The 17,551-nt window shown below is 29.2% G+C and overlaps 1 protein-coding gene across 4 annotated transcripts in view; it reads left to right on the forward strand.

Moving 5' to 3' along the window:
- Positions 1 to 17,551, forward strand: part of Ac13E (Adenylyl cyclase 13E) — a 41,194-nt gene that overhangs the window by 4,220 nt on the left and 19,423 nt on the right. For 3 of the 4 annotated variants that reach the window (XR_010843760.1, XM_014430455.3, XM_067048648.1), the window contains exons 5-9: positions 4,127 to 4,355; positions 4,425 to 4,679; positions 6,194 to 6,466; positions 10,399 to 10,611; positions 17,172 to 17,242. Coding sequence is in view for 3 of the 4 variants with exons in the window: in XM_014430455.3 (XP_014285941.1) it covers positions 4,127 to 4,355; positions 4,425 to 4,679; positions 6,194 to 6,466; positions 10,399 to 10,611; positions 17,172 to 17,242 (1,041 nt within the window). In the remaining variant the exon portion in view is untranslated. The remainder of the gene's footprint in view (positions 1 to 4,126; positions 4,356 to 4,424; positions 4,680 to 6,193; positions 6,467 to 10,398; positions 10,612 to 17,171; positions 17,243 to 17,551) is intronic. The other variant, XM_014430456.3, reaches the window with a different exon arrangement.

Consider the following 17,551-nt stretch of genomic DNA (forward strand, 5'->3'; position numbering starts at 1 on the left):
GTTACTCTAAATGTTGTTGTTATCTCTTCTGTTCTATAGCCCTAATGAAGACCTGAAACTCAGGTCGAAACGTCGGCATAAAATAAATAAATATTGTTTTGTTTATTTATGTTGTTCTTTGCTGACCGCACCCCCCGATAAACTTCTTCAAGTAAACTGATTTATGACCTCCAGTTTGTTTTATCAATTAACTTTTTAGTTAACTTATTTGCTTTGAAAAGTCAGGCATGGTTGCTATAAAAATCTGTGGAACTCTTCATTATCTCTCCTTATTATCTAGAATATTCATTTCTAAATGCCCTTATATACTTTCATTGCTGTCAATAAATTCTCGTAATCAAATTTTAGAACACTTGTAATAATCTGATTAAGCTGTGATTTGGTTCAGATACGTAAACCAAATAATAAAGTAATATTATGATCCCATTTGTTTGGTCTTTTTGACTAGATCAAGTCTATAGCTGACACTTTAACTAATTTTTGGATATCTTGGAAAACACATTTCTTAGAAGACTTCCAATAATTCCAAATGGAATCTATTAGTCAATACTTTCAAATTGTTAAATCATCAGCTATTTTAATAAAAACACAGCCAATTTTGAAGAAAATTGGCACCAACATATCTTATAATTCTGTAAACAGTTTTTTTGGGGTTTCTCAGCCAAATTATGAAAGATCAAGAGTCAACAACTGCTAAGAATGAAACATCTGACATTGGCGATGACCACCTGAACTCTATTGATGAAATGTATACCTGAACCTCATATCTTATCATATCTCAATGAAACTCCAAATCCTTCCTCACCTTGACTTCTGTCACCATAACTACTGGGACACCGTATACCAAAAACAACTTTCTCTCTCCCTCATTAATCTGGTTTTTGACCAGGCTACTCCATGCAATCTGCAATCCTAAAATATTGGAACGCACAACCTTCAAACTGACATTTAACACCAAGGACTAACTATCCTTATCCTTTTAAAATTCAAAATGATTCCTAAACCTCACAAGCCGCCAGAATACCTATCTTCCTATCGTCCTATTTTTCCTCTCTTTAACGTATCATGGGCTAAATCCTTGAGAAACACCAGTTTGGATTCTGAACATCCTACTCCACTATCTAAGCAATGTCGTCGTGAGGTTGATTTTGTCTCGTCTAAATTGGAGCACAGAACGTACTGCTCGGGAGTCTTTCTTGATGTAGAACAGGCTTTTGATCAAGTCTGGCACCCAGAACTGCCATACAAGATAAATCTGTAAATTCTTACCCCCTACATAATTCCTCATTATCCGTTCTTGTCTCTCTAACAGATTATTTTTAGTAAATCACAACAGCGCTTATTCATTCTTCTTTCCTCAGTCTGCTGGTGTACTTCAGGGTAGTATCCTTGATCCTATCCTTATATAATTTTTACAGCTGGCATCCCAAACCATTATAACACTATCCTCATCATGTATGTGGATGACACATGTCAGCTGTCACTGAATTCACTCTTCCATTGTATCCCAAACTTCAAACCCATATCACCACACCTAAAGATTGGTGCCAAAACTGAAGGATTAAAATAAATTCCACCAAATCACATTATTATTTGTCTGAAATCCACGACCTTGAGCCTCACAGTATCCATTAATAACACCCCAGTTATTCCTATTGAACAGATCCATTACTCAAGACTACATCTGGACAAATAACAGACTTGTAATCTTCATACAAGACTTAAAAGACTGGAACCTGCTCGTCAGTTACGACTATTACAACACTTACTTAACCAATGACCTAAACTTCCAACTAATTAAAAAAGATTCATTTATATGACTATAGTATGGCCTATCTGGACTTACTAAGTTGAGCTTCGGGGCTCCACTTAACCTTCGAATTCCTCTTGTATCCAATCCTTGCTGTCCAAATCCTGAATTACTATTGTATTAGTAATTAATTGGTTAGGACACATTCTTACCAATTTGATGTCTATTGGCGGTGCCGGTTCGAATCCAGCCTGGGGTGTTGACCTTTTTCATTGAGTGGCAGTCTCACAAAATGAAAAACTTTGACCCCCAACCATGGTTAGGCAGTATAAGACTCCATTGGGAGTCTTGGCCGAAAAAAAAAAATAATTATGAAGGACGAATATTGGGCACTTAGAGGGCGAGAAGAAGAATTATTAAAGACTTAGTAATAATGACGAATGAAGAATTAGATGGACCTATTCGAAAAATAAAGTTTGACGAGTTTAGATAAGAGTAATGAGTGATCAATCTTGTTGGATTTGATAAGATGATGATAGTAATTTCATTTTATCCATTGCTGAGTGAAAATTAGATGTAATTTTTTTAAAGGAATTAAATGGAAAAGCATTCTTCTTACTAGACAGAAAAGTTGCTTGTTTATGTAAAAATGAGATTTGGGATTGGACTGGATATTCTCAAACCTTGTACAGGTTTGTTAATTAAGAAATGAGATGATAAATTATTCACTTTGATATTTTTTAAGAAAAAACTGTTGCAATACCACTCTGCACTGAATCCTTTTAGGTCTGTTCCAACAACTACTTCTGACTACAGCTTTTGGGAGAGAAAAACCTGTATTACACATGCTCTGCACAGTTCCACATAGTAAGAAGTGGTTGTTGGAACAGAAATTTTAAATCCTAAATCTGCCTGGCCAGTATTATTAACCCTTTGCACTCAAGGGCTCCAGAGCGGAGCCATTTAAAATTTTTGTTTAAACTCGAGGGCTCTGCTATGGAGACAATGCAAATAATTTTCAGTCCATAACTTGAGGACAAAGATAAATCATAAAAACTATTGTGTATAAGATATTTTGCTTGTGATAACAAATGACAGATGAATTTATCATGAAACACTTTGTATTTAAATTAATGAAATATTTTATATTTCAAAAATTCGACAAATTAGTACACAACTAGTCAAGATTTCCTTTCCATCTTCTTTTCTCTCTCTCTTTCTCCTCTTCTTCTCTCCCTTCTCCTCCTTAGTTTATTATTTCTATAATATTTAAAAATTCTCTTCTTCTTTCTCTTTCCCTTACTGCTTTAGCCTTGTTCAATATTCCCTAATTGTTGCAATTGTCATCATATCCCTTATTTCTGGTAGAGAGCTGCCTCTTACTCTTCCAAGTCTGTTGACATAGTCTATATACTTCTGTGTTGGTCGGTATCCTTTTCTTCTTGTCTTGCCTTCATCAATCATTTAATCTACCTTTTATTCCATTCTACTCTCAGGACCCAACCATTTTAGTTGTCCCTGCTATTCTACCTCTCCAAAAATATTCTCCCTTATACTTTCATTGTGAATATAATGCTTTCGCATTTTCCCCTAGACCCTTCTCAGGAACTTCATCCCTGATACCATCACTATAGTATAGTTTAAAGTATTCTAATACTGTCCAACTCTCCGTTTTATAGAGCAAAACGTGTGAATACTGTTATAAAGCTTTGTTTGGTTAGTTATTTTAATTCTTCATTATTTTGATTTTGGAGCTTATTCGGGAGTAAATCTCTTACAATTTTTATAATGGGTAAAAAAATTGCTTGCACTCATTACTTTTTTTTTTAATGCTTTGGTATAATTATTAAAAATGCTATATTTTTATTCTATCTTCATAAATGATCAATATATGGGTGTATGAAACCTCTAATCGGCTACTGGATGGTAATGTTGAGTTTCAAGGATCATCCTGGGGACATCTTTGACTTTTCTGTCAAATCTAAATAAAAAGTAAGCTCAGTAGTCTCGGAGAAAAAAAATAATTTTTTTATTCAACTTTTAGATTACATGTACTTGAAACCTAAAACCTCTGATAAATTGTGAGGAGAATTAAATTTTTATTTTCCTTGAATGATTTGATTACAAAGTTTCATTATTAAAATGTGAAATATGACCAAATTGCCTTTTTATTTTATACTATATTTGTTTTTCTCTTTAACTAAAGTTTTGTCCTTCTCTTGCAAAAATACATGGTAACCATAATCTTTTGTATTATATAAGTCTGTCCATTGTTTTCATACAGCAATGCTTACATTTCTCCGATGCATACATGTAAATTTAACTTGCTATTGTGACATAAACAAATATATGTATATATACTTTTTTTTTTTACAGGATGTTAGTATCTTATTTGCTGATATAGTTGGTTTTACTCGAATGTCATCAAAGAAGACAGCTTCTGAGCTGGTTTCAGTTTTGAATGTATTGTTTGAGCGTTTTGATCGCCTGTGTACTGAAAATTTTTGTGAAAAAATTGCTACTCTTGGTGATTGTTATTACTGTGTGTCAGGTTGCCCAACAGCTAACCCACGCCATGCACACTGTTGTGTCGAAATGGGCTTAGGTACCTAATATATCAGCTTTTTTAATGTATTTTTGGCCATTTATATGCTGATTATCACCATTTCCACAGGAATGATTAAGGCAATAGCTGAGTTTGATCGAGAAAAAGAAGAAGATGTGAATATGAGAGTGGGTGTTCATACAGGAACTGTTTTATGTGGGATAGTTGGACGGAGAAGATTTAAATTTGATGTTTGGTCTAATGATGTTGCTCTTGCTAATAAAATGGAATCAACTGGCAAACCTGGTCGTGTTCATATTTCACAAACTACTAGAAGTTTTTTAGATGAAACCTACATATTGGAACTTGGTGATGTTGTTCAAGGTGATAGTTTTAACAATTATTATAGTTATTTATTATCTCATAATATTTTAAAGTTAACTAGAAATTACAGTTTTATTTAGATAAAACTAAGTATGAAATGTGATTGTTTAAAAGAGAAGAGATATTTAATTAATGTAATCATCAATTACATTTTATTTTTCAACAAAAGTATTTATGCCATGGAATTATTTATTTTTAGGGAACAATACTTGGTGCAAGCTAAGTACATTATGTTTCAATAGAGTTCCAATGATTTGAACTTATGTAATCTGAAACTAAAATTAAGATATATATAAAAGTTAAAATACTTAATAAAGTTAAAATAAGAATACTGTCATTTATTTTTACCTTGTTATCAGCTGTTATTAAAATGGTTTTTTGATAATAGTATTTATCCTATACACTACTTCATTATATATATATATCTGATTATATATATATATATAGTGTTTATATTATATCTTAATAATTTTATATTTACATAATATATATTTAGGGTTGTGGTCAAAAAAGAACAAAATAGTTTTCAACTATTTATTGTCTGACGTTTTGTGTCGCTTCGTCAGGGCTGTTCAAGACGATAGGTTAAGCAGGTTGAACAGGCTGTTTAACCTATCGTCTTGAATATCCCTGATGAAGCTGTACCAAGTGGAGAGAAACGTCGGACAAGTTGAAAACTATTTTGTTCTTTTTCTATCACAACCCTGACTATCTTCTTCATATTTTAAAATTAAGATATATTTTTGGTATTCAAAAGGTTATCATAAAATCATTTTGATGTTTAGTAATTAGAAAAAAATGTTTCTCAAAGAGAAGAATGAATAAATACCTCTTTCTTGGAGCCAAATTAAGCTTGAGCCTCAGAAAAATGGTGTCCACTGAATTCATGCTGAAGTGTTTCCTTAAGTAACTTGTAACGTTGGACTATATCAAAAGTAGTTGTCTGAATGTGGAATATACGTATGATAATGTGGAAACAGTATTGTTATTGTTTTTTCTGAATTCCTGAAAAACCTCACACCTAATACGTTTGGTGGTTCCTGCAATTAGGATTCATACAATAAATAAAATAACATTATGGTGGTGAAAGTGATCGAGTTCTTAGAATCTCCATTTTCAAACGTAGTTATATTAACCAGAGCTACTATTCCTCTTCCTCTATCTTTCATTCCGTTTCCTTCTACTTTAATTTCTTGTGATAACACAAGTTTTTTAACTTTTGAAACTGACACTGCCATTATACCAGTATTTTATAATCTCACACCATAAAATAATTCACCTATAATTATTAAAGGTCACAATATTAACCAAACACTGTAATAGTAGTATGGATATTGGACTTTTAATCACCAATCTGTTGTTAGAATTTAATCATTTCCATAGTTTAAAACACATTTAATATTATTTATAAAATATTATGTTTTCATGTAAAAAAAAATCTGTTATTTTAGTATATAAAGTTTTTATTTTTGTTTTTTTTTTCTCGTTCTTAATTTTTTGGTTTTTTTCTTTAGGTCTAGAAACATATTTTATCGTTGCACCAAAAGAACAAGTTCCATCTCAAATAGGTTCAACTCAGCTGACAGTCACTTCACCTACCCAAACAATGCCTAGTGACCAGTCTGGAAATTTTCCTTCATTTGAGACAGCTCTTGCCTCACAGTTACAGTCAGAATCTTTGACCACTGCTCATTCACATCAAAAATCTAACAATGTCAACTGTACCATTTCTCCATTCGATCATCTGAAGGATTCTGATCTGTTTAAGGATGAAAATTCGAGTCAAGGTACTTGTTTTCATTTATCTTTAAAAAACAATTATTGTTAAATAAATTGATCTATTTTAATTATTTTCATTCACTTAGCAAATTTTGTATACTCTTTTGTTTGGTATAAGTATTATTTCATATGGATGATGCAGTTTGTATTTTTATTATTGAAACAGTTGTTTTATTTGGTGCCTAAGCTCAGAATATTTCTTGATAGCTTATTATTTTTTTTTTTTAAGTGATCTTTTTTTGCGAAGATTGGTATTATTTTACATCTTCACTGGAAAAATCTTAGATATTTTAGTTTTTCCCTATTGTATAAATTGCGCTTTAATTGCTTAGGCATAACATGAATCATATTAAATCTATGGACAAACTAGTTTTATCCAATTAATTTATTTATTGATTACAAAACTTAGAATATGTATTGCTACCTTTACCAAAATACTTGTTATAAGTGTCACACCAGCAAATACAATAATGTATTAAGCAGTAACATCTTTTAAGTTATAGAATCTAGGATTCCCTAGTTTAAGATTGATTAATGGATATACTGTGACCAGTATGTATTCTTTTCAACTCCTTTCGAATGGCAACATCATGCTGGATGCTATAAATTGGTTTTATGAAAATTTCGTCCATAAACAGTCAAAGGGAAGCTGTCTCTTAATGTACATCAATTACTTAAATTCTTTTTTTTTCATTTAGCATAGCTTGGGATAATATCACATATATGCTCAGCTGCAGAAGAAACACTCTCAAAGTCATTTATCACCGGGCTATTGGTTTTTTTTTCCTGGTACTCCTAAATGTCCAGATATCCATTATAAACCTTATTGTAAAGTGAAAGTTTGTTTAAAGTGACTTAACAATCTTATAAAACTATAGATAGTTAACTCAAGTTTTTCATCATTCTGTGCCCTAAGCTCCATCAGTATAGAGTCTACTTTACAGTCCTTCAGCTGTGAGTTATCAAAGATAGTAGCTTATCGCTTAACCTTTGCCTGAAAGATAAGTAAATTTTTCTAGAGGAATAGAAATACCATATAATAGTTTATCCTAATATAATACCTTTTTTCCTTATGCCATAGAGAAGGATCTGAAGATCAGATTACGTAGAGAGTTTTTGTCTTCATTTCTTTGATCTAAGTCTCATTGGCCTGTCTGTAGTTTGTTAATCAAATTTAAGACTTGTATATTAACAGGCTATGGTGTTAGGTTTATTATAACCTCCATGGCAGATGTTGGGATACTCATGATGCCTTTTTTATTTTAATAGTATCTTAATTGTTTTAAATAATTGCTTTTAAAAAATCAGACAGTTTATTTTGATAATAAAAGGTAAAAATTTATTTTTATTGTCAATTTTTTTTTCTAATTTCTTAGCAATGCGCAATATTCCTGAAATTTATTTGTTTTGCTAAAAATGATCTCTTTCTTCATCAGTGTTGACCAAAATTTCAGACATCCGTCTGAAATTTATGCAGTTTAAATACTTTTATTTCTTTGCTTATTTATTAAATTAAAATCCCTCTCATTTTTTACTATTGAATGATGTATTTTGAAAATCTTAAAAATAACTCTGTGAATTCGATTGTAAACAATTTATTCTTATGATAATTTAACAATATCTTTCTTATAAACATTTCTATCAAACTCCCAGTGTTACTTGGGGTTGTTTTAGTTTGTCAAATGAATGGAATTGAATCTTATTTAAAAACCCAATATTTTTAATTTAAAACCTAATATTTCTTTTTTAGTAAGTTGCATATTGTACAGTTTGTTTAATCGATTTTAAAAACCATTAACAATCACAGCTAAAATTCATATATTAACTTGCGTTAATCATTTTTAGTTGGTCTAAAGGTATCTATGCTTTATAGTATTTTTGGCAACTATGCTAGAACTGTGGTTGTTTAATGTCACTTAGTCGAAGATAAGTTACTTGGTGGTGGATACTAGATTTCCAATGTTTTCACTTATATAATGATTCATTTTTAATTTCTATGTTGTATTCAAAATGTTGAAATAGGTTATAAGTGAAAGCATTTCATGCCTAATTTTTGTTCACTAACGCTATCTACATTAGCATTGTTATTTTCTTACTGAAGACTAATTACTCCTTTACCTGATGAGAGTTGATGCTTATTTGAACTGGTTACGGTAAGTACTAATTGCAGTAATGGCTGATTAACATTTATTGTTTGCGGCTCTGATAGAGTGCAGCTCTGAATGATTACAGACAGGAATGCCGCAGGAAGAGGTGACTTCAGTTATTGTTAAGATTAACCAAAGCTATGGTTGAGGTCTAACTTGAAGTATATCAGTTCTTGTTCTCTGTTCGATTCCAGGGAGTGGACTGTAGTTGACATGACTTTCAGGCAAAGGACAATTTTATTTCCTGTATTGGCATCCATTAGATTTGTGAATTCAATGGTAAACCTTATCATATTATTGAGCTTTTATTAATTTTATATTATTTGGAGGTTAAACTCATTTCTAAAGTTTAGAAATGGTTATGAACTATTTTGTAATCTTAATATTTTACCCATATCCTATTTTGTTGTACCAGCTTTTTGTTAGTTAATTACTAATCAGGTGTTAATGGCCCCTTATCTTTGTTTGATATGTTGTTCATTTTATGAAATTAATTTATTGATATCTGAAACTGAAAGGTTTAAGTAATAGTCCTTTCCTTACCTTTATGTAATTCTTATTGTATTACATTCTCCTATATTTTGTTATGCATGCCATGTATAGTTTCTAATTAGTTCCTTATTTATTTGCACTGTTATTTAGTTTCATAGTAGAGAATATGGAATAGAAGGAGTGCTAAGTAATGGTGTTCATTTTGCTAAAGAGTGTATAAGAAAGGAACAAATATTCTTTTTTTTTTCAACATCATGTTATTTTATTCAAACAAAAGTTCTTTACTATTTATCTTTTGAGTGAGTGGATGCTGTTACCTAAAGCTATGAAAGTGACCAAAACAGTGCAAAAACCAGTATATATTCTTTATGATAGCTTTGCAAAAATCATGTCTCTCAATTTCAATTAATATAAAATTATCGAAGTTAAAACTGATATAGATAAATAAAGAACAATATATTGTCTAAATAGCAATTGTCGAAAAATAAGAGCAAATTGATTGTGTAAGTAATTTGATAAATTGGTGTAATACTCAACCTAGATAATATCACAGGGAAATCTACAAAAGATTACCTTACCATTTAAATGAATTTATTAAAAGAAATTGATTGTGTAAATAAATATTAATATGTAATGTAGTTAAATAGACACTAATGAAGAAAATATATACATAATAATTTAACTTAAAGAAGATTAATCCATTTTAGAATTATCTTTTATCAAACGATCCAAAATTTTCCAGATTTCAATACCAATATGTTTATGTGATAATTTAATTAAATTGATATCAATGTATTTTTATAGAAGAAATAGTGAGGAAGAGTGAGAGAGATAATTATTAACAGAAATAATGATGGAAGCTGATCTGAAACTTTATGTATTGAAAGAAATAAAATAACATGCTTTAATATGAAATACACATCAATCTTGAATAATAGTAATCTGTACATTGAATGGATTTTCTGGGTTTTTTAATGATACGTAAAGCATATTCAATACACAAAGCGTAATGATACATGCATAGTGTTCTCTGATCTTAATAGTAGCACTCCAAAGTCCAAAGTGTTCAATGCTATAAACTTATAACAATGCGTTAAGAAAGAAAATTATTTACTTATGTTTCCTGTGGTTGGAACAATTATGTGTGTGTGTTTGTGTGTATATATATTTTTTAAAGTAATGGGGCCATTAAAATCTGTTGTCATGAAAATATTTAACATAATTTTTCAATTTAACTTATATTGAAATATTTCAATTGCTTCACTTTTTCTTTATTGATTTATTTTTTTTGCCATTTGCAGGATGTACAGCTTTGTCTACACCATCATCACCTACTCCTCTTACACTTCCTGGACTTCTTTCTGAGCGACTGAATGCTGTCAAAGCCACTTCCTTGCCTAATGTATTTGCTCGAGAGATGCAAGTATGTCGGAGTAGAACCTCGCTTGTTGTTAATCCTAGTCCTAAATGTAAATATTCAAGACTGAAGATAATCTCACTGAAGACAGCTGAAGGTAAAGTGTAATATTTCATTTTGAAAATGTAAGCTCTGATATTAGAGAACTTTTTTTATTCATTTTTATAAATACAATTGAGTTTATACAAAGAGGTTTCTTATCAGCCACAGCATCCTTCTAACACACAGTACATGAATATCTGTTGTTTTTTTTATATAGTTGAACTGTTATAGCAACTATTCATTAAAAAATTATCTGGTGAGCACATTCTCATAACTTTCCTTAAATTTGGCTGCTAAGATCAATACAATAATTCCTTGCTGTATCTACACTAATATTGGTCCATCAGATATTTCATTCTTTTTTTTCTTATCTCACAATTTTATTATCCTTTCATTAATTATTTAACGAGCATCTGAAATGTTCCTGGAGATAATAGATTTTGAATTAATTAATCAAAAAATAAATTTTAATGATTTTCTATAATAAACTGAGTAAAACATTTAAAAAACATGGGTACAAACTTCAAAAAGCCATTCATTAATACTGATTTGATTTTAACATTTTTTTTCTTTACCCTACAATTAAAAGGGATATCTAAGCTGGACAGATACATTAAATACTGCAAATAAAAAATTTGGTCTGATTACAATACTCTCCTTACCTAGGTGATAAGAAAAGTAAAAATATGAGTAAAAATTCTAATACTGATCCAATTTTGATGGGTTTTTTTAAAGAATTGTTATTACCTCTTAAATAAATATATATAGTTTACCGTATATACCACTTTTCAAGTTATGTCCAATTGAAATTTCTCTTCTCTATAACTTTTTTCTTGAAGATTTATTGAAATGAGACAATATTGTAATGACTCAGCATGGAGTTATTTAAATAACAGTTCTCAGTATTTAAAAGTTGATATTCGGATCAGATTAGGCAGGTAAAGGGAGCTGAAAGACCGTCGAATCACTTCACTTCTTTCCTTGACAAGGTAGGGTCTGGATTTGCCTGAGCATCTGTCCATACTGACTTTCTATTTCCATTATTACATACATGATGCTATGCCTGTCAGCTTAATATAAGACCATATTTGCTCAAATGTAGGTTTTTCTCTGGCCTCACAACAGTAAGAGCATTTCACACCAGTATACTCCTAATGTGACATCTTTTTTGTCTCATTTGAGCATTTAGTTCACCTGGACCCGTGCATTTTTATTTTAAATCATGAACCAAGGCTAGAAGATCTTAGATCTTTTACGAAATTTGGATACTTCAGCCCCTGATGGAAGAGCTAAAATTTACAATTTCAAATTAAAATTGTATTGAAGGTAATCTTGGGATTTTTTTCATCATCACATTCAATCATATAAAAAAATTGTACAAATCATCTGCTAGGTGATAAATTCTCATGGGAGACCTCTTAGAGGACAAAAAAGTAGGACACTGCTGCCAGGTTAAACCTGCATAATTGGGCTATAATTCATACAATAAGAACATCTGATCTAAATCAGTAGTTTACCAGCTTTACTATTTCAAAAGACCTATGCTAGTTGTGTAGCAGCCAAAAAACACCAACATTTTTCAGATTCTGATCATTATTTTCTAAACAGACACATGTCTGACAGAGTTAAGAGTTAGCTTATTTATACTACATTAAATTTATCACAATCTGAGGCCTGAATCAGCTCAATACATTAAATTGTTCCCAAGATATGGGGTTTTAAACACTTACTAATTTTTCCAAAAGTAAAAAGTCCTCGACTTGGTCTCTAACTAAGCATTTTTCCATGATAAGCACTTAATAAAATAATAAAGAAGGCAAAATTTCCTACAAAATATGTTTATTATATATCATTTTTTCCCAACCTATGATACTGTGTGTTTCTGAAATGTCTCATTTTGGTTTTCTGTGAAAAACGCAAAGAAAAAACTGCCTTCTAATTTTCTAGTTGCCCCAATACATATTTCTTTTAGTATCTTTCCCAAGTCATCATTACCTATGCATATATTCAAAATTATTTCTCCATTGTTGTTTATATTTTTTTCTCCAAATGCTCCTAATGAACCTAACCATGCTGACTTATCAATACCTTCCAACCTTTCCATTTGAATTCCCTTAAATAATGGGGGTCCCATCTTTATCATCTATCTCTTTGGTTGAAGAATTCATCTTTCTCTCTACTCTGCATTATTGTTTGGTCCATATGCAAAAATTAGTGTGATGTGTGTAGGGTCTTTCCTTCCATTACACTCAATGACATGATTCTTTCACTTATAAAATGTCATTTTTAAGCTTTTTCCATCATATCGTTGTGGAATATAAATGCAGCACCCCATTTTGCTCTCTCACTCATGTTAAGCCTCAGTACACCAACACATAGTCATCAATTGCTACTTCTCTTCCTTTCTTTTTGGTATCCATGATCTTTAGAATGTCAACTCTAGTATTTCTGGTTTCTTCACAAAGCTTAAGCTCCTTCCCACTTAAGCCTCTCACGTTTCATGTTGCTAGCCTTATATACTTTTTTCCTCACCTAGTATTTCATTTTTAACAACTCTGTGGTCCATCTACCCTTGGCATAACTGGTATGGATGTACTATGTTACAATTTTTTAAATATATATGCCTATCTTTCTTTTCATCAAATCACTAAATAAATTTTAATAAACATACGAACATTGGAGTGGAAAAGTAGCAGCTCAAAAATAGTTCTACATTTAACAAAATTTATTTTAAGAAAAACCTGGTCCATTTATCTTCATAGTCTAGCTCTACAGTTCATTAAAAATCAAAAGTTTTTAAAATAGATTTTTCATATATTTTTTTATGATTATTAAAAGGAAGTATTATCAAATACTATTTAATTAAATTCAAGCTCTGTTATTGTATTCTGCTGTTCTTGTGTCTCACCTCTTTCTTTGTACCATAAAAAACTAAGATTGAGAAGAGCTGATTGTACTAAGTTGCTGCTATTATTTTTTTAAATTATACCATGGAAAGTGAGAAATTCCCATTTCATTAGCAACACTATTAACCCAATTATCCCAAAGAATTAAATATAAATAACTTTTTACAATAATATCACTAATTTTGGGAGATTTAATATTTTATATAAATTATTTTGTGAACCCTTCCTTTCTTTAGTTTTTTCCCCATCACAAGTCATTCATTTGTCTTTCATCTGACCTTTTAATTAATATTGATCCCTGTATATTATTAATGTAAATCTATATTCTTTATTAGTTTTTCTTTGTAAACTGTTAATTACTTAATATTTTATTTAATGAGGGTATATTTGGTCAAAGTTCATCATTTCACCAACACATAACCTTCTATATGAAAGTTAATTATCATTATCATATACACGCAAACTTTTTCATCAGTTGTTTATCCTTTAAGTAATTTTAGGAGAAATGATCCCATGATAATAACATATTTACTGTTTTCAGGAACCTTTATAAAAACTCATTAAGACAAAATCTCTTCCATGGCACCATTGAGAATGTAGAAAACTGGTTTAATTGTTTATTAACTTATGATTTTTTGTCCTGTATAAATACAATATTTTTTTTATTAAGAAGAATTTTTTTTTTTTTTAATTTTATACCCTAAGCTTAATTTCTTTATTTTTTGAAATATTGTATATTTATGTATTTGTTTCTTACATTGACAGGAAGTTTAAATAAATTGTATTTTTAAATGTACTTAAGGTAAGTTTTATACTTCTGTTTTAAAAACATAACTTGTTTATTCTATAAATGAAACTGTTTTTTATGATTATTGACGTAATAATGAAGTCCAAATCTTCCTTCAAGTAATTTTCTCTGATTATATTAAATCACTTGTTTTAAATTGTCTTGTAATCAACTGCGAATATTTACTTGAGATTATGGGTGGAGGGTGGACATAGTTTAACCCACCATTGTTGTTTATTAATTATTGTTAACCAACATTTTGACCCCTGACACATTTGATTCTTGTTCTTTTTCCTGGGATATGGTCATGAATAAAATATATAAGGCCTCTATATATACATAAATTAATAGAAATATGAGAGCTATTTAAAAAAAATAACAGTTAAATAATTTGTAAAAAAAAAAAATATATATAGGGATGTATAAAACCAATCAAACTCAATTATAAAATCATTTAACTACATTAATACAAGTTACTAATAAAAAAAGAAAGGAAAAAGGTTAAATTTTCCTCAAAATACATAAAGCATTAAAGGAAGTTAAGTATTGAATGAAAAGATTTTGAGATCTCACTTAATTAAAACATATTTTAGAGCTCCTTGAATCCGAAAAAATTATTCTTAAAAATTTTTTTTTTTAGAATAGGAATGTATCAGCTATTGTGCCATACTGACTGCTTTCATATATCTGCTTAATCATGAATAGTTCTATATAATTTTCGTACCTACATAGTACTGAGGGAAACCTACTTTACAATAAATAAAACAAAACTATGGTTTGTTTCATTCTGAATGCCCCTCTACCTATTATACACAGACTAGATTGTGTTGTAAAATATTTTCTGGCATTATTTTTTTTTTTCTGTTGATCACTTGACCTATCTTTATTTGAGTATGTTTTATTTTATATAAATTTAATTGAGCTTTATTCAGTTTTCATTTTATTTTGTAATGGCTATTATTTTTTAATTATATATTAATAGTTTTATCATATAGGGGATCAAGAAGGAGGTAGTCTAGGATAACATTGAAAATAATAGAAACTATTTCTTAAGAATTTTTAGGAAATTTGTAGTTTTAAAGGAATAAGGTTGTTAGATTATGGTAAGTGATTCCAGGTTTATGATAAAACATTATAATGACTAACATTTTAACATTGCTAAAGTTTTTATTTTTGCAGTTACTATGTTATGCAACAATTTTTTTTTTTTCATTTTTATCTATTATTTTACTCTAGCTTTATCTTCTTTGTATACTTATTCAATAACCTTATATTATTATTTTACACTAATGTTAAAGCATCTATTTTATTTTATATAATTCCTATTTTATTTTATTTTTTTCATTTACTTTATTATTACCTCTTTCTCCATTATTACTTTTATCTTTATTGATATTTTTTACTTATAATTTTTCTTATTGCTTCCATCTTTTTACTTAGTTAATAACCCTATCTCATGACATAACATAATGTCATTATTTATACTATTATAGCTTTACTCATTTATTACTATTTACTTCAATTTTTACTAATTTAAGCATTTTTATTAGTCTTATTTTGTATCTATTTTCTTATTACTTTTGTCATTTTTTCACCATGTATATTAGTTGACTTGAAGAAGACCTGTAATGTAGATGAAACATCAGCATTTAGTTTATGTTTCTCCTATTTTTGTTGTTGTTGATTGTTGCTTAAAGGCGTAAAACCCTCTGGTCATCAACGCCTATGGCACTTTCTCCTATTTTTGATGTTGTCCTTGATTACCAACCTTCTTGACCTAAATTATTTATTTTATTTCTAGATTTGTTTGTAACTGATAATTTTAACAGATAGCTCATTTTAATGTGCATCATTATTTCTAATTACTTTTTTGTTTCTGAAAATCATTTATGAAATTAATTAATTGTGGATTTTATTATTTTTTTAAAATTTGTTTTCAGATAATTACCTTCATTCAAACAATTCTCTGGACTATTCTTTTGCTTACTTTTTTTTTATATTTACATTGTGTTTTATTTCAAATTTAATGATAATCTCTAAGTCTCAGTTGAAGATTTGAGAGGATGAAGACGTTATGTGGGGTTTTAGAAAAAAATATAGATTTTTACTTTGAAAAATGTTTTAAATTCTCCTCTCTACATAGCACCTTGTTTAATTTTTCTAAACCTTGAATTATCATATTTTTCATATGTTAAAAATTGGATTATCCAGTCTGAAATAGGAACAAACTTCATCCACTCATGTCTTAAATTGTTCATTAAGTCAGAGCTTTAATGTTTTCATGCTAGAATCATGAATTTTATTTTATACTAGGTATTATTATATAATTGTATGTATATTAATAACAAATTTAAGAATTTGAATAATAGATTAGTATGTTGATGAATTAGGTTTGATTATAGACTTAGCCACTGTTGATAACCTATATATTTTTGGGTATCTTTTGAATTGGCTTTTCTTTTTTAAGTTCTTCGATATTGTTCAATGCATAATGTAGTTAAACTATTTATTCATTTATTTATTACATCCATTTATGTTTTGAAATAAATGTTTCAATGGCCAACCTCACAAATGTACAAGTGCAAATATTTTAGTTTTGAATGAAAAAAAATTATAGATTTGGTCGCATCCTGTGATTCCTTATTTATTATTCACTTTGTGTTTTTTTTATATCACTTGAAATATTTGTGCAGGTATAGATTAGAAATTTTTCAACTCTAATTGCTTTTATGACCAAAGCAGTAAAGTTGATCATCTACATATACATATTAGCTTCCTTATTGTGAACTTTGATTTTCAGTTGTTCCTTTTAAAATTAGTTCATTCCATTTACGCTTTCTTTTTGATAAAAATATATTTTATTTGCCCCTTTTGAATTATATTACTTATATTAATGTCTTCTTTCTATTTCTTTTGTTCCAGAGTTGGGCAATGGGAAATCTGAACCACCTTTTGGTTCTTCACTAAAGCGATCGCCACCTTCCCCACTAAAGGTAACTTGAAAACTTGATTATTATTATGAACAACTTTATTATTCTTGTTTATTTGTATTTGTAATAATTTTATTCTTCACATACATGTATATGTTTTCATCATTTGAGTAAGGTTTTAGGCTTTTTACCTTTGATCTTTTTCAAGCCTCTTTTCTACTTTTAGTAATGAAAGAATTTTTTAAAATTATTTATTTATCATAAGGATTGCAATCTGTCAACCTTGAGCAATATAATTAATAGTGATAAATGAGTACATTCATACCAAAATTATAAATGGAAAAAATAAATTAATTTGTAAAAATATAGAAT

The sequence above is a fragment of the Halyomorpha halys genome, unplaced genomic scaffold, assembly GCF_000696795.3.
Source record: "Halyomorpha halys isolate HHAL.00 unplaced genomic scaffold, Hhal_1.1 Scaffold892.1, whole genome shotgun sequence".
Classification (NCBI taxonomy): Eukaryota; Metazoa; Arthropoda; class Insecta; order Hemiptera; family Pentatomidae; genus Halyomorpha; species Halyomorpha halys.